At 41.3% G+C, this 27,678-nt stretch overlaps 1 protein-coding gene and 1 pseudogene across 8 annotated transcripts in view; both read right to left on the bottom strand.

The window, feature by feature from the left end:
- Window positions 1-4,242, bottom strand: part of LOC115509360 — a 214,832-nt pseudogene extending 210,590 nt beyond the window's left edge.
- Window positions 1-27,678, bottom strand: part of LOC115509358 (GTPase IMAP family member 7-like) — a 146,728-nt gene that overhangs the window by 85,864 nt on the left and 33,186 nt on the right. For 4 of the 8 annotated variants that reach the window (XM_030308758.1, XM_030308770.1, XM_030308762.1 and 1 more), the window contains one exon: window positions 14,036-15,476. The exons of 1 other annotated variant lie outside the window; for it this stretch is intronic. In XM_030308758.1, the coding sequence (XP_030164618.1) occupies window positions 14,587-15,476 (890 nt within the window). In that variant the 3' untranslated portion in view covers window positions 14,036-14,586. Of the gene's footprint in view, window positions 1-14,035; window positions 15,477-20,807; window positions 20,811-21,452; window positions 21,542-27,678 lie in introns of those variants that run through there. 3 more of the 8 variants (XM_030308768.1, XM_030308769.1, XM_030308766.2) reach the window with 3 other exon arrangements.

The raw sequence follows: 27,678 nt of genomic DNA, 5'->3' as shown, positions 1-27,678 counted from the left end.
GATTTCCCAGAGCTTCTTACTCTTCCTTTTTGTAGCTAAGTAGCCCACAGAAGAGGAAACAAAATATTATAGTTTACAAAGAGAATTCGGAGCTGCTGCTGCTGGTAGCTATTCCTCATAAGAGCAATGCAGCAAGTAACACAAAATCTGATTTTGGGGCATCTCAGTGGGAGACTCCCTTCCCCATTTATATTCAAAATGGAACTTTGCTTCTTCCTATTAAGAAGCCAGCTAGGCAGGTTACACAAGCCAACTCACCCTTGTAGGGTACACAATGGATGCCTGTGTGGAAAGACCAAGTGTCTTTTTCTATTTCATGTGTGCAACCATCCTGTCAGGGATTGTGACATGAGAGAGAACAGTATAATTTAACTTTAAAGTTTAAAAGCTTAGCTTAGAATCCAGTGAAGTTTTTATATTCTAAAATAAGGCATTACAGAATTATAGTCATAAATTACTGACATTTCTCCAAAGTTATTATAAAATCCCTTGATACTAAAAAAAATGAAAGAAGAAGAGCACCTGGGTGGCTCAATTGATTGAGTGTTGGACTCTTGATATTCGCTCTGGTCATGATCCCAGAGCCGTGCGATTGAGTCCCACATAGGCTACACGCTGAGCATGGAGTCTGCTTAAGATTCTCTCTCTCTCCCTCTCTCTCTCTTTATCTCTCTCCCTCTGTCCCTATCCCTTTCTCTCTCTCTCTAAAAAAAATGAGGGGCTCCTGCGTGGCTCAGTCAGTTGAGCATCCAACTTCGCCTCAGGTCATGATCTCACAGTTCATGAGTTCGAGCATCAAATCAGGTTCTGTGCTGACATCTCAGAGCCTGGAGCCTGCTTGGGATTCTGTGTCTCTCTCTTTCTCTACCAAACCCCTGCTCTAGCTCTGTGTCTCTCTGACTCAAAAGTAAATAAGTATTAAAAATTTTATTAAAAACTTTTTTTAAAAACGATCATATGTTTCAGTAATGCCACTTCTGGGTATTTATCCCAAGGAAAAAACACTAACTGGAAAAGTTATCTGCATTCCCATCTTTAACGCAGCATTATCTACAATAGCCAGGATATGGAAACAATCTAAGTGTCCACTGATGGATAAATGGACTGAGAAATCATGGCATATATACACAATTGGATATTAGTCATCCATTTAAAAAAAAAACCCAAATCTTGCCATTTGCAACAGCATGGATGGATGTCAAGGGAATTATGCTCAGTGAAATAAGGCAGACAGAGAAAAACAAGTACTCTACGATCTCCCTTATATATGGAATCTAAAAAAGAAAAAACAAGACAAGCTCATAGTTACAGAGAACAGGCTGATGCTTCCCAGATTGAGGGGATTGGTGAAACCTGGGAAGGGATCAAAAGATAAAAGATAAAATAAAATGAATATATGTTATGACAACATACACATATATAGGCTAGTGGGAAATAGCAAGACTTGCTGGATGTATTTTTCAATTGATGATTAAATCCACTTAAGGAGATGAATTTTATTTTATGTAAATTAAAATTCAATAAAGCTGAAAACTTGCAGCATTTTAGTACAACTGGATGCATTTAGGATAATCTGTCATGGTAGATTTACATGATTTTTTTAAGTTTATTCATTTATTTTGAGAGAGAGAGAGAGAGAGCATGAGCAGGAAGGGGCACAGAGAGGGAGAGAAAGAATCTCAGTCTCCATGCTGTCGGTGCAGAGCCCAACACAGGGCTTGAACTCACAACCCATCAGATCATGACCTGGACCAAAATCAAGAGTCTAAATTTAAACTCAAGACATCTAATGCACTGAGCCACCCTGACACCCCAACATGATTTACAATCACCTAAAACTGGCTACAAGCTGTCATCCTACCTGTGTCCGTGCCCCATTACGATACGAATTTGTATCTTTTCTCATCCACAGATCGAGTCTATTTCTGCATCTTTTGGAGCTCAAAGCCTCAAAGGTTTTGCAGTTTGCCTTTTGACAATGTCTGCTTCTTTACACATTTCTTGTTTCTGTTTTATAATTTGACACCTTTTTTCAACCCATGTCCTCCCTCTCATGCATGCAAAAATATCTGTAACACTTTATTAGAAATGACGTAGTAAAGAGAAGAAAGGATGATTCCTATGCACCTCACAGCTCAGTACCCAGGAAGTCTGTAGTCTACAATCGACGTTGGCCCAGTTCCCAGAACCTTCTCACAAGACCAAGCATGGTTGTTGTCAATTTACCAGTGCACAGCCACACTTCTTTCTTGTCTTCACTGAAACGATTTCCTGCTGCATCTCCTTCTGTTTTTGTCTGCTGGTGACAAAGGGTTGTGAGCACCTCACAGCACACAAGGTTGAGGTGCAAGGCCCATGCCCCCTACCCAGCCCTGCAGTGGAAGCTGTAGCATTTTGGTACAATTGGATGCAATTAGGATAATCAGTTGTGGTAGATTTACATGATTTTTCAAAGTTAATCATTTATTTTGAGAGAGAGAGAGAGAGGGAGGGAGAGATAGAGAGCATGAGCAGGAAGGGGCAGAGAGAGCAATCTACAAACTGGGAGAAAATGTTTGCGAGTCACATATCAGATAAAGAAAGAACTTGTGTATATACTTGATAAAGATATGGCAAAGAATAGAATGTGTCAAGAACTCAGAAAATTCATTAATACAAAGACAGTCCAATTTAAAATAGAAAATACAAACATTTTTGACATGATTAAAGTATGTATACACCAGTGAAACCATCATAACAAGCAAGATAGCGAACGCATCCGTCAGCCACAAAAGTTCTTCATGCACCGCTCACCTGCCCATGTCCCTTTGGCACCATTTATGTGCTCTACACAATATGCACAGCAAACTGTTCCTGATGTGAACATTTGAGTGGCCAGGCTTAGATTCAGAGCTTCAGGTCCTTAAGAAGAAGGTTTTCTTACCATCAATGCCACCTTCTGCAACATGGTCATTGTTGATCCCAAACCCCAGAGAATGCAGTCCAACTTAGGAAGAATTTCAGATAATCAAGATACTTCTTAACAGGAAGAAAGAACTTCAGAACAATTGCCTCAGATATTCCATTTTGTATTTTTGTTCACATAGACGAGGCCGAAAATAAATAAATAAAATGAAATAAACATAGATAGACCACTGTTTTAAAACATGCCAGAAATTATGCAACCTTACATCCACATTCACAAATGATTACAAATGCACTCTGGGTTGTTGTTCATGGACTATGTGCACAGCACTTTGGCAAATGATCGCTGCCTCTGGAACATGCATCTTCAGGGCTCATCCCTCACAACATCTCTGAAACTCCCTCAGCAGAGTCATCTTCAGAGTTAAAGGAGACAATGGAAGACAAGTCTCTAATGTGTAGCTTCTTTTTGCTTCCAAACACTAGCATGCTTTGGTCACTCACCCTATTTACCAGATTGAGATTGTCAAAAATGAAATTCACTCTCAAAAGGCCAAGTTGTGGTCTCTAAGTGTACTCAGAAATTTAGCCCAGCCACGCCACAAGCTTGCCGGCAAAGTCACCCACACAGATGTAAAGATCATGTCCATTCACTGCTGTGCTCTTGACCGCCTGTCCTCTCCTCAGACTCAAGCATGTGGACACTCCTTGGCACAGATTTTTAGCTGGTCAAGTCTTGGGTCTGATTGACCTTGAATAAGTAAGGCCCAGGGCCCAGAGGGACCCTGACCCACCTGAGATATTGGAGGCCCTACTCCACCTCTCTGAATCTCTAGATTCTCTGTGATTTACACATAAATGTCCCTCCCTGGTGGGATGTGGGAACTTCCTGTCAGTTCTCTGCATGAGCAAAGTGCCTGTCACCTGGATTCCCAGTGCTACACTCATAGGAAACACACACCTCAGTTACATGAATTAGGATCCGCAAGATCTTGGGGTTCTTCTCTACTGGAATCTCCTCTCCATCAAAGTCCTCCTGTGTGGAACTTTGTGATTAAATAAGAGGGATGTCACAAGGACAGGAAGAGAAGACACTTATTCTTTCCTCCCATCAGCCCTTCACACTGGCTCCATCCATGCCACCTGAAGGAAACCTTACACAGGTTCTGCCTTAAGCAAAAAACCTCTCCAATCACTATTGGTCACATTCATGTACTCAAATCCTCTAGTGTAATAATCACACTCTCAATTTCACTGACGGGTGGGGCGCTTGGGTGACTCAGTCAGCTGAGTGTCTGACTTCAGCTCAGGTCATGATCTCGAGGTCCATGGGTTTGAGCCCCACGTTGGGCTGTGTGCTGACAGTTTGGAGCCTGGAGACTGCTTCAGATTCTGTGGCTCCCTCTCTCTCTGCCCTGCCCCTGCTCATGCTCTCTCTCTCTCTCTCTCTCTCTCTCTCTCTCTCACAAATAAATAAACACTTGAAAAAATTTTCAGAAGGAGTTAACATGGCAGAGAAGTAAGGGAATCTGAAGTTCCCTCGTCCCTCAAACACAGAAGTATTGAGGCGAGAAGGCTTGAACTTCCAGGAATCCAGGCTACAGAGTGACAGAAACATCTCCAGGGGCCTATGAGGACAATGTGATGGGCCATAGGTGCATGATTTCAAACTGGGAGAGATAAAAAAGGCAGCGTAGGAACAGAGGGGAGGGATGCCCTTCTGCAGAAACACAAAAGAAAGCGAAAGAGAGGTTGCAGAAGTGGAAGGTTGTATTTGGACAAGAGAAAAAACATGGGTTGGGGAACAGAAAAAATGGAGAAAGAACCAATTTTTAACTGCAGGGCTTTCTCCGGCCTCTTTGTGTACCTGGGGAGGAGGGGAGCCAGCCCAAGCTCTGTAGCCAGCTCCCAGGCACAGGTGGAGAGAACAATCCCCTCCCTTGAGTGCTGTGGGAAGAAGGCAAATAGCCATTCCAAGGACAAAGGACACTGCAGGACCCCCCCGCCACCCAGAGGCCCTTTGTGACCATACCCTGGAGTGACAGTACGCCAGAACTGGGGCACGTGGAGCAGGATCCTTTAAGACATTGGGGTTTGAATCCCAGCCGACTGCCTGGCAGAACCTAGATCCTGGAGCGAAACAGACTGCCCACGCATGCTCCCGGGGCACTGTGAGGACGACCTGAACAGAGTGGTCTAGGAAGCCTGGTCTGGGGAGGAGAGACTGGGGTGTCACCATTTTACTCCCCATCACCAGCAAAGTGGGGCTTCAGGGAACGGACAATGGATCCACAGTGGAGGTGGACCTGCTCACACCAAAGCATGCCCCTCTGCACCTGGTAACTGTGTGTCTAACAGAGCAAGACTCAACACTGACTGAACCAGACAGTCCCTCCTCCAGACCAGCACAGGCACTGGATACAAGGCACCATCAGATATTGGTCCAGTAGTTTTGCATTCTCTGATTTGATTCTTGGTCAATTTTTATTTTATGTATATATACACATATATATTTCTTCTTCTTCTTCTTTCATCTTTCTTCCTTCTTCTTCTTCTTCTTCTTCTTCTTCTTCTTCCTCTTATTTCTTTCCTTCTCTAGTCTGGTTATTCTGGTTGTTGGTTTGTTTAAGCAGACATTTTTAATCTATTCTCTTTATGCCTCTTCTGTATCTCCTTTATTTTCCTCTCTCTATATATATATGGACTAAGCCATAAAGTTTCTCTGATCTCGGTTTGGTAAATTTTTTTCTTTTCCTTTTCCCTGCCCCTGTCATTTCTCTCTTTGTATGGGATAAGGACTCTTACACCACCACCACCCCCATCAAATTTTTTTTTCCAGGGATACTTCAACAAACAAATCAAAGCACTCCTGATGGAAGGTCCAAACCACCACTAGGAATAGGGAGATAAAGTAATCAGAGTCTCAACAACAGAGAGCACAAAACACACTCCAAAAATACCTCTTGATGGGCCAGGCCCTGGACAACATTATGACCCCCTGTTTTAATATAATAGTCTTCACAGGAGCAAGACCCATAAGAAGCTATTAAAACACATAAGGGACAGAAAACTAGGCAAAATGATGAAACGGAAGAATTCTCCTCAAAAGAAATTCCAGGAGGAAATGACAGCTAGAGAATTGCTCAAAACAGATATAAGCAATATAACTGAGCAAGAATTTAGAATGATAGTCATATTACTGGGCTTGAAAGAAGCATAGAAGACAGACGACAATCTATTGCCACAGAGATCAAGGAACTAAGAAATAGTCACAACGAATTAAGAGATGCTGTAAATGAGGTGCAAAATAAACCAGATGCAGTGACAGCAAGGATGAAGGAGGCAAAGGGTAGATTAAGTGAAATAGAAGATACAATTATGGAAAATGATGAAGCCAAGGAAAAGAGAGATAAGAACATACTAGACCCAGAGGGGAGAAATAGAGAACGAGGAGATTCAATGAAACATAATAATATCCATATCATAAGAGTTCCAGAAGAAGAAGAAGAAAAGAGAGAGAAAAAGGGAAGAAGGTTTACTTGAACAAATTATAGCTGTGAACTTCCCTTATCTGGGGAAGGAAATGGACATCCAAATCCAGGAGACAAAGAGAACTCCTTTCAGATTTAACAAGAATAGATCTTCTCCACAGAATATCATAGTGAAACTGGAAAAATACAAAGATAAGGAGAAAATTCTGAAAGCATCCAGGGACAAACGGGCCTTAACCTACAAGAGTAGACACATAAGGGTAGTAGCACACCTATCCACAGAAACTTGGCAGGCAAGAAGGGAGTGGCAGGAAATATTCAATGTGCTGAATAGGAAAAATATGCAGCCAAGAATCCTTTATCCAGCAAGGCTGTCATTCAGGATAGAAGGAAAGATAAAGGCTTTCCCAGACAAACAAAACCTGAAGGAATTCATGAACACTAACCAAGTTCTGCAAGAGATCCTTAGGGGGACTCTGTGAGTGGAATGCTGCAAAGACTACAAAGGACCAGAGACATCACCACAAGCATGAAACCTACAGGTAACACAATGACACTAAATCCATATCTTTCAATAATCACTCTGAATGTAAATGGACTAAATGCCCCAATCAAACACATAACATATCAGAATGGATAAAAAAAAAAAAACCAAGATCCATCTATATGGTGTCTACAGAGGTCCATTTTAGACCTGAGACACTTTCAGATTGAAAGTGAGGGGATGGAGAACCATCTATCATACTACTGGAAGTCAAAAGAAAGCTGGGGTAGCCATACTTATATCACATGAACTAGATTTTAATCTAAAGGCTGTAACAAGACATGAAGAAGGGCAATATATCATAATTACAGGGTCTATACATCAAGAAGAGCTAACAATTGTAAATGCTTATGCTCCCAACTTGATGGTACCCAAATACGTAAATCAGTTAATCACAAACATAAGTGATCTTATCGATAAAAATACTGTAATAGGAGGAAACTTTAATTCTACACTTACAACAATGAACTGATGGTCTGGGCAAAAAAAAAACATCAATGAAGAAACAATGGCTTTGAGTTATACAGTGGACCAGATGGACTTCAGAGATATATCCAGAACTTTTCATCCAAAAGCAGCAGAACTCTTTTCGAGTGCACATGGAACATTCTCCAAAATAGATCACATCCTAGGTCACAAAACAGCCTTCAACAAATACAAAAGAACCAAGATCATACCCTGCATATTTTCAGACAACAATGCTATGAAACTTGAAGTCAACCACAAGAAAAAATTTGGAAAGCCTCCAAATGCATGGAGGTTAAAGAACATCCTACTAAAGAATGAATGGGTCAACCAGACACTTAAAGAAAAAATTAAAACCTGTATGTAAGCAAGTGAAAATGAAAACATGACAGTCCGAATCCTTTGGGATGCAGCAAAGGCAGTTCTAAGAGGAAAATACATTGCAATCCAGGCCTATCTCAAGAAATAAGAAAAATCCCAAATACAAAATCTAATAGCACACCTAAAGGAAGTAGAAGCAGAACAGCAAAGAAACCCCAAAGCCAGCAGACCAGCAGAAGAAGAGAAATAATAAAGATTAGAGCAGAAATAAAAAATATAGACCCCCCCCCCGCAAAAAAAATACAATAGAACAGATCAATGAATCTAATAACTAGTTTTATTCTTTTCTGGAAAAAACAAACAAAATTGATAAACCCCTAGTCGGGCTTCTCAAAAAGAAAAGAGAGAGTACCCAAATAGATAAAAACCACAAATAAAAGTGGACAGATCACAACCAACATCACAGAAATACAATTATCAGGGAATGCTATGAAAAATTACATGCCAACAAACTGGACAACCTAGAGGAAATGGACAAATTTCTAGACACCCACATGCTACCAAAACTCAAACAGGAAGAAATAGAAAATTTGAACACACCCATAACCAGTGAAGAAATTGAATCAGTTATCAAAAAAATCTAACAACAGATAAGAGTCCTGGGCCATATGGCTTCCTAGGGGAATTCTACCAGACATTTAAAACAGAGTTAATACTTATCCCTCTCAAGGTGTTCCAAAAAATAGACATGGAAGAAAGCTTCCGGGCTCATTCTGTGAAGACACCATTACCTTGATTCCCAAACCATACCGAGACCCCACTAAAAAGGAGAATTACAGACCAATATCCCTGGTTAACATAAATGCAAAAATTCCCAACAAAATACTAGCAAATCAAATTCAACAGTATCTCAAAAGAATTATTCACGATTAAGTGGGATTCATTTCTGGACTGCATGGCTGGTCCAATATTCTCAAATCAATTAATGTGATACATCACATTAATAGAAGAAAGGATACGAGCCATATGATCCTGTCAACAGATGCAGAAAAAGCATTTGACAACATATAGCATCCTTTCTTAATAAAAGCCCTCAAGAAAGTCGGGATAGAAGGAACCTACCTTAACTTCATAAGAGCCATGTATTAAAAGCCCACAGCTAATACCATCCTCATGGAAACAAAGTAAGACCTTTCCCCCAACATGAGGAACATGGCAGGGATGTGCACTCTCATGGCTGTTGTTTAACATCATGTTGGAAGTCCTAGCCTCAGCAAGCAGACAACAAAATGAAATAAAAGGCATCCAAATTGGCAAAGAAGTCAAACTTTCACTTTCTGCAGATGACATGGAAAACCTGAAGGACTCGACCAAAAAGCTTCTAGAACTGATACATGAATTCAGCAAAGTCACAGGATACAAAACCAATGTGCAGGGGCGCCTGGGTGGCGCAGTCGGTTAAGCGTCCGACTTCAGCCAGGTCACGATCTCACGGTCCGTGAGTTCGAGCCCCGCGTCAGGCTCTGGGCTGATGGCTCGGAGCCTGGAGCCTGTTTCCGATTCTGTGTCTCCCTCTCTCTCTGCCCCTCCCCCGTTCATGCTCTGTCTCTCTCTGTCCCAAAAAATAAATAAACGTTGAAAAAAAAAATTAAAAAAAAAAAAAAAACCAATGTGCAGAAATCAGTTGCCTTTCTATATACCAATAATGAAGCAACAGACTACTTTCTTACACCATACACAAAATTAAACTCAAAATTGATGAAAGACCTAAATGTGAGAGAGAAAACCATTAAAACCCTAGAGGAGAAAACAGGCAATAACCTCTTTGACCTGAGCCCCAGCAATTTCTTGCTCGACCCATCTCCGAAGGCAAGGGAAATAAAAGAAAAAATGAACTCTTGGGACCTCATCAAGATAAAAAGATTCTGCAGTGCAAAGGAAACAATCAACAAAACAAAAAGGCAACCAATGCAATGGTAGAAGATATTTAAAAATGACATATCAAATACAGGGTTAGTATCCAAAATCTATAAAGAATTTACCAACCTCAACACCCAAAAAACAAATAACCCAGTGAAGAAATGGGCACACAACATGAATAGACACTTTTCCAAAAAAGACATCCAAATGTCCAACAGACACATGCAAAGATGTTCAACGTCACTCATCATCAGGGAAATACAAATCAAAACCACATTGGGATGCCACCTTACACCAGTCAGAGTGGCTAAAATTAACAACTCAGGAAACAAAAGATGTTGGCGAGGATGTGGAGAAACGGTAACTCTCTTGACTGTTGGTGGGAATGCAAACTGGTACAGCCGCTCTGGAAAACATTATGGAGGTTCCTCAAAAAATTAAAATGGAACATCCCTACCACCCAGCAATAGCACTACTAAGAATTTATCCAAAGGATACAGGAGGGCTGATTCACAGGGGAACATGTACCCCAATATTTATAGTAGCACTTTCAACAATAGCCAAATTATGGAAAGAGCCCAAATGTCCATCAACAGAAGAATGGATAAAGATGTGGTTTATATATACAATGGAATACTACTTGGCAATGAGAAAGAATGAAATCCTGCCTTTTGCAACAACATGGATGGAACTGGAGGGTATTATGCTAAGTGAAATAAGTCAGTCAGAGAAAGACAGATGTCATATGTTTTCACTCATACGTGGAGCTTAGGAAACTTAACAAAAGACCATGGGGGAAGGGAAGGGAAGAAATAATTTCAATCAGAGAGGGAGGCAAACCATAATAGACTCTTAAACACAGAGAACGAACTGAGGGTTGATGGGGGGTGGGGGAGGGGGGAAATGGGTGATAGGCATTGAGGAGGGCACTTGTTGGGATGAGCACTGGATGCTGTATGTAAGTGATGAATCATAGGAATCTGCCCCCAAAACCAAGAGGACACTGTATACACTGTATGTTAGCTAACTTGACAATTTATTGACAATAAATTGACAATAAATTGTCAAGTTAGCTATATATATATATTTACAAAAACTTTTAAAAAATATTGCTGAAGGGTAAATCTTCTACTGTCCCTGGCATCCCTGGCATGTGCCTGCTCCCAGAGAAGAACCTGCAGTGTAGACAGGGCTGCTTAGAGCTCTCCCACCCTGCCATTCTCCTCCTGTCCTTGCCTTGGCTCTGATTCTTCATGGGCTGGAGGAGAAGAGGCAGAAACACTGAAGATGAGTCAAGTGTAGTCTGGCCTTAGTGGGGGGACAGTGGCAGCATTCTTAGTGGCTCTTTTCCCCATGCAACACTGTTAATAGCCTTCAGAGTCTCCTCTGGGAATCTGAAATCATAAGCCCAACAGAAGGCCACTCTCCCCTCTCCCATCGCTTGCTTCAACGTCTGTTCCTAGTGCCGGACTTCCAGAACTCTGATGCACATACAAGCTGCTGGGATCCCTGCTGGGCCCCTGGGAAAGTCCCCTTCAAACTGGCTTTGGATGCCTCCCTCCCATGTGGCCCCATTTGATATATGAAGAACACATACTTTTGCCCCCGTGTTAGTGAAAGTTCTGACTGCGTCCAAGACCTCCACCACCATGTGTACTCTGCTCCCTCCACAGAGCAAAGCAACAGCCTTCATGTATCCCATGACCACCAGGCAGCAAAGCCAAACTCCAAAGGACACACAGCATGTCTCTTAATGTACACCGCCCACACCCCTCTGGCAGTATCAAACTCCAGAGGCCACCTCACTAGGTTTCAGGAGAGAGAGAACCTTCATCTCTCTGGACATGGCAAGCAGAGACGACTCCCTGTGGGGCCTCCCTTATATAGTCATACGGTTACACCTGGGCCACCTTCTGCCCTGGGGAGACGATTCTGCCACAGATGAACTCCAAGAATTGGCCAATACTAATTTGTCATTGTCCCTATAAATTAAATGTTCTCGTTTAAAAAGCCCTTTCCTCTTGGGATGCCTGGCTGGATCATTTGGAAGAGCATGCGACCCTTGATCTCATGGTCATGAGCTGGAGCCCCATGTTGGGTGTAGAGATTACTTACATGCTAAAACCTAACAGAAAAGGTCCTTTCCTCTTGACCCCTTCAAATATCTATCAAATTAGTTGAAGGACTAAACCTCACAAAACTGGTTCTTCCTTCCTCCTTTGGGCATCCTATGTGGATCTTCTAGCATATAGCTTTGGACTGCGGGGTATTGGCAATTAGTAAAGATTCAACTGATATTAAGGGAGATATTTATGTTACCCCAAGCCTTTCATATAGCCTTCTGACCCTTTTACTTTTACGTTCACCCTAACTTTGACATCTGATTTTGAACTTTTCACAAACCTAACTGAACACTGTTGCTCCTGACTCTATCCTTCCCCTGAAAATCTTACCTGTCACCCTGAACTTTCCTGTTTCTGAATAGATGCATGACCATCGTACCCATCACCCACATGGATACATGCTACACATCCTTCACAGTAGACTTCACATGCTAAATCTTTCCTTAGGTCGTCCTCTATAAATCCTAATGTAAATTCCCCATCATGAGTCATGACGATCACATATTTCAACAAAAGGGATCATGCACACATTAAACGCTGGAAATTCCACAGCCTTCAGCACTGAAATAGAACCACATTCAGAGAAAACTGGAATATAAAATATGTTAAGAGAAGTGAGTGAGCAATATTTTGATTGTCAAGTGAAGAGATAATGATTTATTTGATTTACTCGTTGTTTCTCTGGTTATGTCTTACCTTCCAAAAAAGAATCTAAGGTTGGGAGAAAAGGAATCAGCTTACATAAGCTGCACATTCAAATGGTCTGAACACAGGTTAATTGTATTAAGAATGCTTCTGCATATCTCTGGGGGAAAATATCTTTTAAACGACTCTGAAATGAAAAAGGACATGGCAGGAATGCTTTGCTCTCTAGACATACTATTACACAGATGAGTCACTTACAAGGAAGTACTTTTGAACATAAGAAGTGCATGATGGCAAAGAGTACTTTGGTCTCACTTTGTCATTTGACACATGTTTTCTCATGAGAGGATTTTTCTTCCGTGTTTTTACTGCATTCTGAATACTTGTGATGAATCTTAGAATGAGCGTGTATTTAGAATCTTAAATTTTCCAGACTGAATCTCTAATCCATCTCCCGAAAAGTCACTGATATGGTAAATACTCTCAGTCATGTTCACAGACAAAACAAAGGACAAATAAAAATTCTAATAAATTTGGATTTTGGATGTCTGCAACCCTTGGGAGTGACTGAGAGTCACCCATCTAAGTTTGAAGTTTCTCTATTATTTTAGCAAGACAGAACCTTTCATCTACTTACTGCAAATGTCACAGCATGGAAGGGTAAGGAGAGATTTTTCTGGTGTCAGGAAACAAGCACTAGAGGGAATGAAAAACCATCAATAACAATAAAGATGCTCTGAAGGAGAACTGGGTACCATAAGATTTATCAATCAGATTCTCACAGGAAAAAGATAGTCTGCTCTCATTAGGTACTTGGAGAAAGTGTAGAGAAGGGGCCTCTTACACACTGTGGACACAGGGAATTTGGAAACCACAGGGACGTTGATAGTATCGATAAGAAAATTAAATCCCACCTGAAGGGGTGAACGAACACTGGAATTCAGAAGAAGAGTTGGGTAGAAAGGCCACTAAGGGAGGAGCTGTGACCTTTGGCGTAGGGTTGCAGTTAGTCAGAGATGGCCCTGCAGAGATAGATGTGGGAGAATGGATACCCCAGCCTTGCTTTTCTACTTCCACAGGGCCTCTGACTTGGATTTCCCATTGGCCAGCCAGGCAGAAGTCAGAGAGCAAGAGATCCCACCGATGTAGTGCAACTAGATCAGCCTCAGGGGGCAAAGAGCTAGGGTGAAGTGTGATTCTGCAGAGGCAAATGAAAACTATGTGGCCCAGATGGGATTTTTCAAATACAAGTGGAGACATTTTAAGTAAGGATGGTCCCTAAAAAAGAAAAGAGAGAAACACAATAAGAGAATCCTGTGACTTTCAGATCTCCATGAACCACAGAACAATCTTTCCAGAGAAACCCGATACCTCCTTAACATAGTACTTGTGGCCATGCTGTGCAATGACAAATGTGACCAGTGGTTCAGACACTTAACATGTGCAGGATTTCTGATTTGAATTTTCCTGAGTCTTTGAACTCTATATGCCATTCTCTGATTATGCCAACTTTGTGTGAAGAGGGACAGGTGGCAAGGGGAGGCGGTGGGGACTGAGAGCTGGGAAGAGGCTTCATTCTGGTTAGTTCTCGCTGCATAACAAACCATTCTGAAGCTCAGTGGTTAAAAACAAAAACCATCATTTGTTTGTTCTCTTAAAGCTGCAATTTGGTCAGGACTCAGTGGGAAAGGATCATCTTTGCTTTCTGCAACTTGGCCTGAGATGGCGGGGAATCTGGAGGGCCAGCTTCTGTGTTGCCTCATTTGCATGGTGGGCAAGTTGGTCTGAGTCACAAATGAAAGGTGAGCTGGGAAGTGGGCCAGTGACTTCAGGCCCTCTGCATGGGGGCCTCTCAAGAGGCAGCCTGGGCTTTCTCACAACATGACAGTCACGTTCCAAGGGCAAGAACTCCAACAGGGCAAGGAAGCATTGCCCATATGTAACCTTAGAGTCACAAGGTGTTGCTTCAACCATCTGCTATTAATTGAAACGGTCCCAGATCTGCCCAGTTCCAAGGTAGAGGACACAGGCCCCGCAAGTCAGTGGCAGGAGTAACAGGGTCAGATTATAGGAAGAATAAGTAGAAGCTACTGTCACAGCTATCTATGGAAACTACAATCTACCACTATCGCAAATCATCATAAATTCAGAAGAAAAAACGAAATGGTCTTTACTACCAAAACATATGCCATATTTTTGAAAGCACGCTCATAATCCCATTTGAACCATCTCTAAATAATCCTTTCTCAGCTTCTTCCCTGATATTTTTTATTTTTTCAGCATACTTCATCTTTAGCAATTTTATTTTTTCCTCCCGTTCTACCTGTGACTTATGAGCATATTCCTTTTCTACTAGTTTAATTTCATTATTTAATTGATCAGTGTAGATCTTCTTCAGGTCTTCTTCCCGTTGCTTCAGCCTCTTCTCTGTGCCCTCATAAATGGCATCGGTAAAGTAAGCCCCTCCGTTGCTCTGCACCATCTCCTCTATCAGCTCCACCAGCTCCTGCACCTGAGCTTCCCTCTCCGCCCCTGAGGCTCTGTTGTTGAAGGCACAGTAGCGGTTCCCACACTCGCTGATGATGTTTCTTAGCTTCACATCTGAATCTGCCAAGAAGTCACTCAGGCTCTTCTCCTCTAAGTGATCTTTGCGAGTTAGCAACACGATCATGTGCTTCAAGGCTGGCTTCCCAAAGACAGTCTTGATCAATGCCACGGTCTTCTGCTCTTCCTCCGTGTAGCGGCCCAGCTGGAGGACCAAGATGATGGCGTGAGGCCCAGGACAGGAATAGAGGACACACTGGCTGAATTCCCCGCGTGTGGTATACAGGGTCTCCTTGGTGTCAAAGAGCCCTGGGGTGTCAACAACAACAAGTTTCCTCCCCTTCCATTCCTTGGATGCTTTTTGACATCTGGAGAAGACAACATGGGGAGCAACTCTAGACTCAAAGACTCTACTCCCCAGGATGGTGTTGGCCGTTGCGCTCTTCCCACTTCCAGTTTTCCCCACCAGAATAATCCTCAGAGTGTTGTCCTTAGGGTCTGCCATGTCACTACCAGTGGCTGTGGGGTGTAAAAAAGAGAAGGAGAAGAAAAAGAGTCAAAGTAGGTAAGTGGAAAGCATCACCTCGCTCTTATGACCTATGTGTTCCTCCCTGAAATCCTGCAGTAGTCTACTATCCATGTAGGTCCCATAAAGACAGAAAGATGAAACAATTCACTCACCATGGAAGAAACAACAAAGTAGTTAAAGAGTTCCCCTACAAAAGAGTACCAGGTCCATATAGTTTCATGGGGATCTCACTTAACCTTTCTTAAACTATTCCTGATGACTTAAAACAGAAGGAAATCTTTCCAGTTCTTTCTACGACATAAGTATGATATTGATCCCAAAGGCTAACAAAGATTTCACCAATAAATAAAGCTACAGACATGTCTCATTTGTGAATACTAATGCAAAAATCCCAAATAAATTGTCAGACACTAAAAAGTAATACCCCACAATTAAATGTGATTTATTTCAGAAATAGTAGGGTGGTTCATATGAGAAAATGGATTGTTACAACACATCCCATTTAGTAGATTTAAGAAGAAAAATACCTTGATGCAGAACAGACATTTGCCCAAATTCAACACTGTTTTAATACATACCTCTTTAATGTGATTTTATAGAAATATAAATTTAAAAAAAATTGTCTCCATTTTTTCTCTGCAGCTAAAATAGTTGACTATAAATTTCATTTGGATGAATGAAGAAAGAAAATTAGCCTGTAGAGTCAACAAAGAGAAGAACAATGAGGGAGGGCCAGCTCTACCAGATAGTAAAATATTTTAGCCCCTATAATTAAGGCAGTAGGATGTGTGTGAACAGAGACAGAACAGAAAACAAAAACAGACAATTCAGAAATAGACCAAATTGGTCTACTATATTCATGAGTATCCAGTTCAATTGTATCGTGTTACATTTATCTTCCATAAGGCACAATCTCACAGCAATGGGGAGAAAGATGGACTAATAACCAGCATTGGGATAACTACAAAACCACACAGAAAAAGACAAAACTGCACCCACGTCTTCATGCCATTCACATGCTAAATACATTAGAAATATAAACACTAAAAATCAATCCACATAAATACTAGAAGAAACCCAGACAAATCCTTTGTAACCTGATGGGGGGGGGTAACTCTTTCTAACATTTGAAAGATTGTAAGGAAAAGGATTCATACATCTGACTACATAAAGATCTAAAAGACAATGGGAGACAACGAACACCATGGACAATTAAAATACGAATGTCAGACTATATCAAAGAAGGTTAATTCTCCTCTTATACAAAGAATACGTAAAGGTACAGAGACAAATGTCCAATAGCTCGATAGAAAATGGAGCAAGATATATGAATAAACAGTTGCAAGAAAAAAAAGAAATGTCAATGCTCCTCAACTATGTAAAAATATATGAACACTCACTTAAAGTAGAGAAAAATAAACCCAACATAGGAAAAGAAAAAAACTAAACATACCAAATTAAAATTACACTAAGATACTCTTTCTCCACTTACAGATTTGGCAAAAGTGCAAAAATTTGCTGCAATAATCAGTCGGTAAAGGTTTAGAGGAAACAGATTCACTTCTCCACGGCTAATGAAATTGAAAAACAGTCTAAAACCTACAGGGGAGAAATTAGGAATATCACACAAATTACATATACATTTATTCTTGGATTGTGAGTCCCAATTTTAGGATTTATGCCTGTAGTGGTCAAGGGCAGGTCACCCCTAAACGTGCAACTTTGGCATACTGACTATTTCATATAAAAGTACCTTAAGATACAGCCTGTATGTGAAGATTACTAAGACCCTCTTCCGTCCCCCTGCAAGCAGGAAACAAATCTCCCATGTGAAAGGTGCCCATTCTGTCCCAGGAGGTAAAGAGACACCCTTATGATCAGGGATGGGAGATTTAGAGCCAAGAAGACTGTATAAACAGCCCACTACTTTCTACTAATTTACTCCTCCAGCCCAAAGTCTCTTAAGAATTCCTCCCTAACAGATGCTCCCAAAGTTAAATTTTCCTTGTTTTGTCAATCTCTCACAGATCCATCATCTCTTTGCCTAAAAAGTATAAAAACTGCCTGCCTTGATCATCTCTCTTGGTCTTAGTTTCATTACTGAGCATCTGTGCACACTGCTTTTTTTTTTCTCTTGTTAATCTGCCTCAAGTGAATGTAATTCTTAGTGCAGCTGGAAGACCTTGAAGGGCAGAGGAAGAAGTTCCCCTTCCTTATATCCCAGAGCTACACTGACAAAAACACAGGAAAAGATTGGGCATATGTTTATTCTCTGTGTCACTACTTGTAATAATTAAAGACCAAAAATCTATCAAATGCCCACTGGTAGGGGTCTGATTGAATGAACCAAGGTACATACACACAGCGATGTATTATCCAACTGTAGAAAGGAATAAGAAATACCTCTCTATGCCGGGATTCAGAGATCTCCAGGATATTTCATAAAGCAAAAAAAAAAAAAAAGGCAAAGTGAAGAAAATAATATTTAGTTTACTGTCATTTCTCTAGTGGGGAGGAACATGAACTGCAGGTACAAAATACAACATATAATTCATGCACATGAAAAAGCAATGGCACATCATCTGAACCATCACCAAAGAAGTTACTGACAGAGGGATGGGAGGAATATGGTGGGGGACAGGGTAGAAGCTGGAAACTACTTTGAATATACTTCGATGTCATAGATTTGTCTTGAAAGCATGTACCTCCTTCTTTTTGAGCGTTTGAATCACAGCTCTTTTCCTTTATGAAAGACCTACATGTGTACCTGCTGTTGCTGGCTGACATAAATTCAAAGAGGATTTTTCATTTGTACAAAAAAAAGCTGAACACGAATACAATGCTCCGCATTTGTTTTACAGCCAGTTGAGCTAATGGAGAGGCCGAGTGGGCCGTTGTCCATGCCAGCTGCCAATCACCTTCCCTGGGAACGTCACACAGGGGTTCACCATCCAGCCACCAGAGCTGTGAGCCAGATGAGCACGTGGGCTTTCTCTCAATTGAATTTGTGCATCTGTTAACAAGTTGTGTCTAAAAGTATCAGAAACACATAAGGGAGGTTATTTGGGGGAGATCTGGGAATGTGCACCCTTTTTCCATGTACATTCATGGTAATTGCTTCTCTCCTTTCTCTCATTTTGTTTCATAAAAGATTTCATAGGAACGTTCTGCTTGCAGATAGTGAGGAACATCTGTAAATAGCTTACATAATTATAAACAGAAACTATATTTTCAGATAACTAGTAAAAATCAAAAGCAAATGCAATACATAGTATTTGGTGTAATAGACAAACCACACAAAGAATTGGTCCAAGAAACTTGAAAATGCAGTTGCTTCATTGGCTATTGTCCTAATGGGATAGAGTGTAAGGCCAAATAGGGGGGAAAAACGTCAAGAAAATCTTAAATTGCTTTCAGGAATCCTGTCCTATTCTTAGCTTTTGTGCACATGTGTAGTTTTGAAGCCCAAGGACAAGCCCAGTGGCAATGAACACCCTTAGTGCCCATACTGTGCCCTTCAAATGCCATTCATTTCCCACCAAAAACATTAAGAATCTTAGGAGAACGTACCGATTCCAGATCTGGGCCAAGAAATGTGCAAGTGGATCCTACACTATCTAGTCATACTAGAAATCAAGGATTCTATCAAAAACTACTCAGAACGTGGGATGCCTGGCTAGCTCTGTCAATGCAGCATGCATCTCTTGATCCCACGTTCATGAGTTCTAGCCCCACATTGGGTGCAGAGATTACTTTCAAAAAAAAAAGTTTGGATGTTACCAAAAGGACTACAGAGCCAACTTGAAGAGGCTGACTGGACAGAGATGAGGTAATTTGAGTATCAATGAGAATAATAATTTCAATGGATTGAAATTCATCAAATATGTTGAAGTTCATGAATTCATATCAATACCATCATCGCAAAAGAAGTGAAGTGTTCTCTTTGGGGTATGCTAGGAAATGATGTCATTAGTCTGAACACGGACAAAAATGAATCAAGAATTCCTTTTGTCTTATTAACTACACCTTATGGAAATGAAAGTATGATTCAGGGGAAGTTTCTTTTATAGGATTATGCCATCCAATAAAGGAAGAAAGAATGATAGAATTATAATATTATAATTTGCGACCGTTAATGAAACAAAGTTACTCTAGGCTATCATTACTGTCTGCTACATTACAGAAAGAGACAGACGAATATATAAGGTGTCTTCTGATGGACGTTTACAACTGCACCTATGAAATATTGCCACCCAACTAACCAGGCAAATCTTAGTCTGATCAAGCCTCTCCTTAAATTTAAATTTATACAAAACACGGAAACTAGAAGAACATGTCATATTACGTCTTGAGGATTTAAAGAGCAAAATGTACACTGTCCAATTCTCTTGGACAAAGGACCAACCGTTTCTTAAACAGAAACATTTTACAAAAAGAAACAGGAAGGTGAAAACTTATTTATCAAATTAAACTTAAGAGATATGAAAGAATTGCAATTTATGAACCATATTTGGAGCTGATTTCAATTTTATTTTAAAAAAATTTTTTTTAATGTTTATTTATTTTTCAGAGATACAGAGACAGAATGCGAGTAGGTTAAGGGCAGAGAGAGGGGAGACACAGAAGCAGAAGCAGGCTCCAGGCTCTGAGCTGTCAGCACAGAGACCGACGCGGGGCTCGAACTCACGAGCTGTGAGATCATGACCTGAGCCGAAGTCAGACACTCAACCGACTGAGCCACCCAGGTGCCCCTGATTTCAATTTTAAAATCTATGAGACAATCTGGGGATTGGAATACACCTGGTAATTGTTTAAAAATTCTAATTGCTTTTTGAAGTCTGATCATGGTATATTTTAATGAGCTTTATCTCCCAGATATACATATGTAAATATTTACTGATAAAGTGATAAAATTTTTAGTATTCTATTAATTTTTAGTATACTAATGTTTGAAGTGTATTAATTAATTAATTAATTAATTAATTAATTTAATCTCTACACCCAGCATGGGGCTCGAACTCACAACCCTGAGATCAAGAGTCCCATGCTCTTCCCACTGAACCAGATAGGCGCCCCCACTCTAATTTTTCAAATGAGGAGATTGATGTGGCTCAGAAATGCTGAGAAAGTTGCCCAAGATCACTGCGCTAATGGGCTTTGGGCAGAGAAGGGATCCAATGCAAAGTATGTCTGACCCTACACTCATGCATAACCCTTGCATGCTCTGGTCTCTTCTTGGTTCCTTCTCAGGCCCTTGATTCTACATTTCTGTTTACATTGGATCATAAATATATCATGGGAGGCCAGGGGAGGTAGTTTACTCTCTGTCCAGAAACATGAACTGGTAGCAACCCTGGAATTAGGGAAGGCAACCAAAGGGCTTCACGCACATTTGTTTTCTATAGAATAGCTCGTTCTCTCCCCATGGCATCCCTTCCTTACCTCCTCTGTCACACTGTCGATCATACCATTTCTCTCTTACATGTGGGAAAGGACACAGCCAGCTGAATTCTAGACTTCCTGTGCCATTTGTGACCTGGGTATCCCAGGGAATTTAATAAAACCACACGCACACAATCTGGGATTCAGATTTTCTTTCAGGAAAAAGAGGGATTGGGACAGACTGGTCTCTAAATTGCCTTCCAGCTCTAAAGACCTGCCTTGAGGACACTAGTTTCCCACCAAGGGAAACAGATGGCGTGTCAGGCAGAACTCACTCTGTCATAAGAGCAACTGATGGAAGATATGCTGTTCAGCAAGTTTGTCCTGATAAATAGGAGACGTGTGGACATGGGCCACTCAATCTCCTTACTCCCACTCTTCCTCCCCCGGGACCCCTGTGGCAGCATCCTGTTTGCTGGGCTGCTGGCACGGTACTTGGTCCCCTCTCAGACCAGGACCCACACCCATGCAGAGCCCTGTGTCCTGCTGCCCCTCCCGGCTCTATTGCCCTAGGCCAGGCTCACCTTCTTTTGAATGAGCTGATGAGTTCCGGAGTGTTCTCCAAAGAAGTTGTTTGAGCTGGTGCTTTTGCTTAACTGAGAGGAAAAAGTGTTTGAACCCTTTAAACCTCTGAGACAGGAAGCTCAGATTGGGTGGAGCTAGTGAAGGAACTATTTGGCTTTAAAGAGACAGGAATATTGCCCTATCATTGGAGGAGTGCTTTAGTTTTACCAAGGTGTAAGCTTTTTCTCCATGTGCCTGTTCTCACACCAAATTTTCCAAACCTATATTTGTTGTTTGGGGTTATACTGGTGGATCCCAAAGGCCCTTATTAAGTGACCCAAATCATGCACACAGAGCCAGGCATGGTGTTGGATCATCTTCCCTGCATATAGTGGGAGACTCTGGGGTGATTCTAGGAAGAAGAAACTCAAATACGTGGTTAGATGTGTCCAACTTTAGAGCCTGAGATACTTCCCAGTGATTGTATCATATGTGTTTTCATGATGGTCTTTCATGAAGGTCTCAAGTTACTCATTAAAAATTCACCAACCTTCAGGTACAAAGCCAAGAGTCTAAACCATTGGGAGCCAAGAGGAAAAAAAGGAAGATGTGGTCTGGAAAAAGTCTTCCAATGACCATACACCTTCTCTAGTTTTCTTCATATGGTTCTTTCAAGCCCCAAAATATGCATGACCTGACAACAAAAGATGCACCCAGGGAGGAGATCAAACTTTCCCCTTCAACATTCCTACTTTCCTCTACCCCAGACCCAGGCACAGTAGATTTTCCCAGATTTAGCCAGTGCATCCATTCCAACCTGCTCTGGAAACTTTGAGATGATAGGCAGATGGTCAAACCTCTCATGGTTGACCAGCTGTTCCAATTGTCTCTTGCATCATCATAAAATTATAAGGTTTTTGATTATATATTTTTGTTCACTACATTGAGACATGGGATTACTTGATGCTCACACTTGAAGGTGAGTACTAGGAGAACTAAATGTGGCAGGAAGTAATGGACAATGGGGTGGCAACCCATGGAAGGAAGCAGCTGGATTTGGAAATTGTTGTATTAATACTATATTATTGGTCCATATCCTTAGACCAGTTATTGGTGCTAATGACTTGGAGGGCCCCAGGTAACTGTTTTCCAACTTGCAATAAAGACACAGACCAGGACCAGCTATGTAATTTGCAAAGTCTGGCACAAAAGGAATATGCCAGGCCCTTTGTCAAAAACAAACAAAAAACAAAATTAAGAATTTCAAGATGACATCAATAGAACAGTAAATCCTTCTAAGTACAGGGCCCTGTGCAACGGCACAGGTCACATACCCATGAACTTGGTCTTGATGAGGCTGCATACATAAAAGTCTAGAGGAGAGCTAGAATCATATTTCCTCCCCAAAATATCTCTACCATTTCCTAGTTTCATTTTAAGCTACATATTCCTTGAGTGAAAGTTGTCCTTGGATGTTGTCATGGTCAGCTAATTGCTTCTCCAGGTATTATGCTCAGGTACGCTGTTAAGTTCCCTAGAGGGAACAGGAGACTAGTTGACACAGAATCCATGGATGCCACAAGAAATCAGATGCGGGTCTCAAATGGTAACAGCCTTGTGATCATTGGTCAAAAAGGAGCATGTGGCCCCCATCAGTCCCATCCTGAGCCCTAAGTTAGGAGTGATCTCCTTCTACAAGATTCTGGATAGAAGCAGTGTAGCCCCATATCTGAATTGTTCACTTAGCCATGCTCCTGATCATTGAGGGCTTCCTTCCACTTGCACCTATGCTGTGAGCCACAGGCCTCTCCACCGCTTGTCTCCTCCTGCAACCCTGGAAACACAACTTTCCACCCAGGATCTTGCTCCTTCCACATAGTCAGAAGCAGAGAGATAAATGTGGACAAAGCCACAGCTTCCTTTTTTATGGTTTCCTTTGATTCTTTCCATTTCACACACACACAGAAATATGGATATAATGAATTTTCAAAAGGTGTGGGGTCATTAAGAGACATTCCTTGAATTCTATAGGAGTCTTCTTGTGGGGCTCAGGGTGTTTTCTGATGCTCAGATCTAGATAATCTCAAAGCTCAACTTATTAAAATAGTGCAGAAATAATAACAGTAGTTTAAAAGAATCGTTCCCCCATTGTCCTGTTTCTTCTACAGATCGTCTTTGGAACCTTGGTGGATCCGTTTCCTATTGCCTCCATAAAAAATTCCTAAAACATTAGTAGCTGAAAACAATATAAACTTCATCTTCTACAGTTATGGAGGACAAGAGCATGGAATTAGTCTTATGGAGATAAAATCAAGGTCTTACAGAGCTGGTTCTTTCTGGAGGCTCCAGGAGAGAATCCATCCCTTGCCTCTTACATCTTCTAGAAGCTGCCAGCTGTCCTGGGCTTGTGGCCACATCACACCAATCTCTGCTGCCTTCATCACATTACCTTCTTGCCTCTCCTTAGAAGGACCTTTCTGAATACATCTGGGGCCCACCCAGATAATCTGGAACAATCTCCCCATCTCAAAGTCATTAACTTAATCACATCTGCAAAGATGCTTATGGAATAAGGTAACATTCACAGGCTCTGGAGATTAGAGTGAGGCCAACTTCCGGGGGCCACCATTCAGCCTGCCATATTTGGGTGAGTTAACCTCTCTGCAACTCAATTCCCTAATCTTTAAAATGGATTACTTACTTCAGACGGTCATTGTGAAACCAGATAAATTTGTACACATGAAGTGGTACTCAAACCATAGTGATCAATAGGTATTAGTTAGAAGTAGTAATAGAACCCTCTATGCTAGTCTCATAGATTACCCTTCTAAGGCTCACCTACACATCAGAGATGCTGTCTTAATCAGCTTGCACAACCATAATGCCACAGCCTGGGAACAGGAACAACAGGAATTCATTTCTCACAGTTCTGCAGACTGGGAAGCCCAAGCCCAGTGTGCCAGCCAACTTATTTCCCTGGGGAAGGCTCACTTCCTGATTTGTGGATGGCGCCGTCTCACCGTGTCCATACATGATGGAGCGAGGAAGCTACTCTCTGCTATCTCTTCTTACAAGTGCACTAATCACGTCAAGAGGACCCCAGATTCATGAACTCATGGAAACCCACTTATCTTATCCCCAAATACCATCATGTTGGGGGGTTAGGGATTCTGGAGCCTTCTCTCTTGGTGCCAAATAAATCTAGTCACTTCTACTTCATATCAGGCTCTTTTAAGTGGATATCACTCAAGGTTTCCTGGTTTGTCCCCACTCACTCCACCCCCAAAGGGCACTGCATGAAAAGGAAGACTCAGCGCCTCCACAGCCTGTCTACCAGGATAAGGGATCTGGATTATCTATACCCCTGCACTCACATGTCTTCAATGAAATTTTCTTCTGGCTTCATGGATGTGCAAGAAGAGCTGCCTCTTGCAGGATAATGGCAGCCGTGTCACAAAAGAGATATAGGTGTTAGGTGTGACAGTGCACTTGGGGCTGAATCCCTTAGAGGAAACATTGACCAAACCCTCATGAAATAAGGACCATGCCCCCCAAAGAGCCTTTTACTGTCTTCCACGATGTTATATTCAGTTATGAACCACAACCATTCAGTCCTGTTCTCAAACAGGTCTCTGATTCCTCCTAAGGCTTCTCCAAAGATCTGCCAAAAGTGACCACTCAGAATTTGTGTCTTCACCAGAGGGTCACAGTCTTGGAGCTTCAGGGGAAAAACTGTAGGACGTGCTCTGAACTACTGTTGCCTCAAAGAGACTCTTCAGAGCAGGTTTCCAAAATGGCAGCACTGACTCAAGGCTCAGACTCTGCCAGTGAGAGAAGCCAGGACTATTGGGACTCTCAGTCTGGAAGCATATGTACCTCATGAAATCAGACGACTTACTCAAGATCCAGCAGAATGAGAAGTAATGACATAGGACTGAGTGAACGGATTCAAGATGTGCCATTGTGGTTATTCGTTTGGAATATTGATGGCATTCTGTTTGATGTTCTACTTGTATGGCTATTTGTGGAAACCTTATTTCTTTCTCCTTAAACGAATTAGTAGACTGTGTATTTGTAAACCCACAACAACCATCTTTAAACATTACCTCATCTTCACCTACCCTCAAAATTCAGAAACAAATGCTTCTACTGAGTTTCATTCACTTTCATGATGATAGAACCATTTTCATAGGTTTAATAAAAATCTGTCCTCTTGTTTCCAAAGATACCATTGGAAAAATCGATTCTGCAGCAAAGCCATATGTACAGGGTGATATATGAGAGTGATTGTTGTTTCATCAAAGACCATCAGACCACTGCTAAGGAGAAATTGTTGGTGTTACATGTGGAGCTAATGTCTCCAAAACCTCCATAAGAAAACTAATATGATGTCTGGCTTCCAGGATCCCAGTCTCTCAGGTACTAAGGAAGTCCACTCCCTGGTAGTCCAGAAATCCAGGCAAATTTTGGAGACCTCAGGAGGAGGGAAATTCACTGAGATTTATGGGTACAGCATGCAAAGTTTATTGGAGAAAGTGTTTGGACGTTGGTTTCCTACTCGTAGGATAGAAGAATGGCAGGGGCTTTGAAAAGTCTCATTCAAAATTCATTTTGAAAATTTCCAAAAGAAGTTTATCCTTTGGAATTGATAGTTGCTTAATATGATGAGGCTCCAGATTTCCTGAGCAAACTCAAGGAGGCTTTTCTGGTTAATTAAGATTCTTGCTGCATCTGTATAAATAATCAGGCCATGCATAGTAAAAACAATCTTCTAGGATCAACAATACTTGTTGGAAACTGTTTATGATCACAAAGTAGAGAACGCTATGAAAAGGATCCAAAATTTAATGAGCACTGTGTGTTGTATGGAAACCAATTTGACAATAAACTTCATACATTGAAAAAAAAAGCATTCCTCCTGGGGTGCCTGGCTGGCTCATTTGGAAGAGCATGAGACACTTGATCTCAGGGTCATGAGGTGGAGCCCCATGTTGGGTGTAGAGATTACTTAAATAAAACCTAAAAAAAAAAAGTCCTTTCCTCTTGACCCCTTCAAATATCTATGAAATTAATTGAAGGACTAAATCTCACAAAACTAGTTCTCACTTCTTCCTTTGGGCATCCAATGTGGATCTTCTGGCATAGAGCTTTTGACTGTGGGGTATTGGCAATTAGAAAGATTCAGCTGAAATTGGAGATACTTATGTTAACACCCTGACACATTTACCCCAAGGCTTTCACACAACCTTCAGACCCAGATTTCAAGTTAATGCAGGTTGTTTATATTGGACCCTACCTTTGACATCTGATATTCAACTTGTCACAAACCTAACTGAACGCTGTGACTCCTGACTCTACCCTTCCCCTGAAAATCTTACCTGTCACCCTGAACTTTCCTGTTTCTGAACAGAAGCATGATCATCCTACCCATCACCCACATGGACACATCCTACACATCCTTCACAGTAGACTTCACACCTAAATCCTTCCTCAGGTCTTCTTCTATAAATACTTGTTTAAATTCCCCATCGTGGGTCATGACTATTACATATTTCAACAACAGGGATCATGGACGCATTAAACGCTGGAAATACCACAGTCTTCAGCACTGAAATAGAACCATCTTCAGGGAAAACTGGGACATAAAATATGTTAAGAGAAGTGAGTGAGCAATATTTCAATTGTCAAGTGAAGAGATAATGATTTATTTGATTTACTGGTTTTTTCTCTGGGTATGTGTTACCTTCCAAAATAGAACCTAAGGTTGGGAAAAAGAAATTAGCTCATGTAAGCTGCACATTCAAACAGCCCTCACACAGGTTAATTGTATTAAGAATGCTTCTGCATATCTCTGAGAGAAAATATCTTTTAAACGGTTCTGAAATGAAACATGTCAGGAGAGAGCATGAATACTTTGCTCTGTAGACATACTATCACACAAATGGGTCACTTACAAGGAAGTACTTTTGAACATAAGAACTGCATGATGGCAAAGAGTACTTTGGTCTCACTTTGTCTTTGACACATGTTTTCTCATGAGGGGATTTTTCTTCCATGTTGCTTTTACTGTGTTCTGAATACTGGTGATGAATCTTAGAATGAGCAGGTATTTAGAATCTTAAGTTTTCCAGACTTAATCTCTAATCCATCTCCCGAAAACTCACTGATATGGTAAACACTCTCAGTCATGTTCACAGACAAAACAAAGGACGAATAAAAATTCTAATAATTTGGATTTGGGATGTC

Source organism: Lynx canadensis, chromosome A2 (assembly GCF_007474595.2).
Source record: "Lynx canadensis isolate LIC74 chromosome A2, mLynCan4.pri.v2, whole genome shotgun sequence".
NCBI classification, from domain to species: Eukaryota; Metazoa; Chordata; class Mammalia; order Carnivora; family Felidae; genus Lynx; species Lynx canadensis.
The sequence above is the reverse complement of the archived record's forward strand: the minus strand, read 5'-3'. Positions and strand labels throughout refer to the sequence as shown.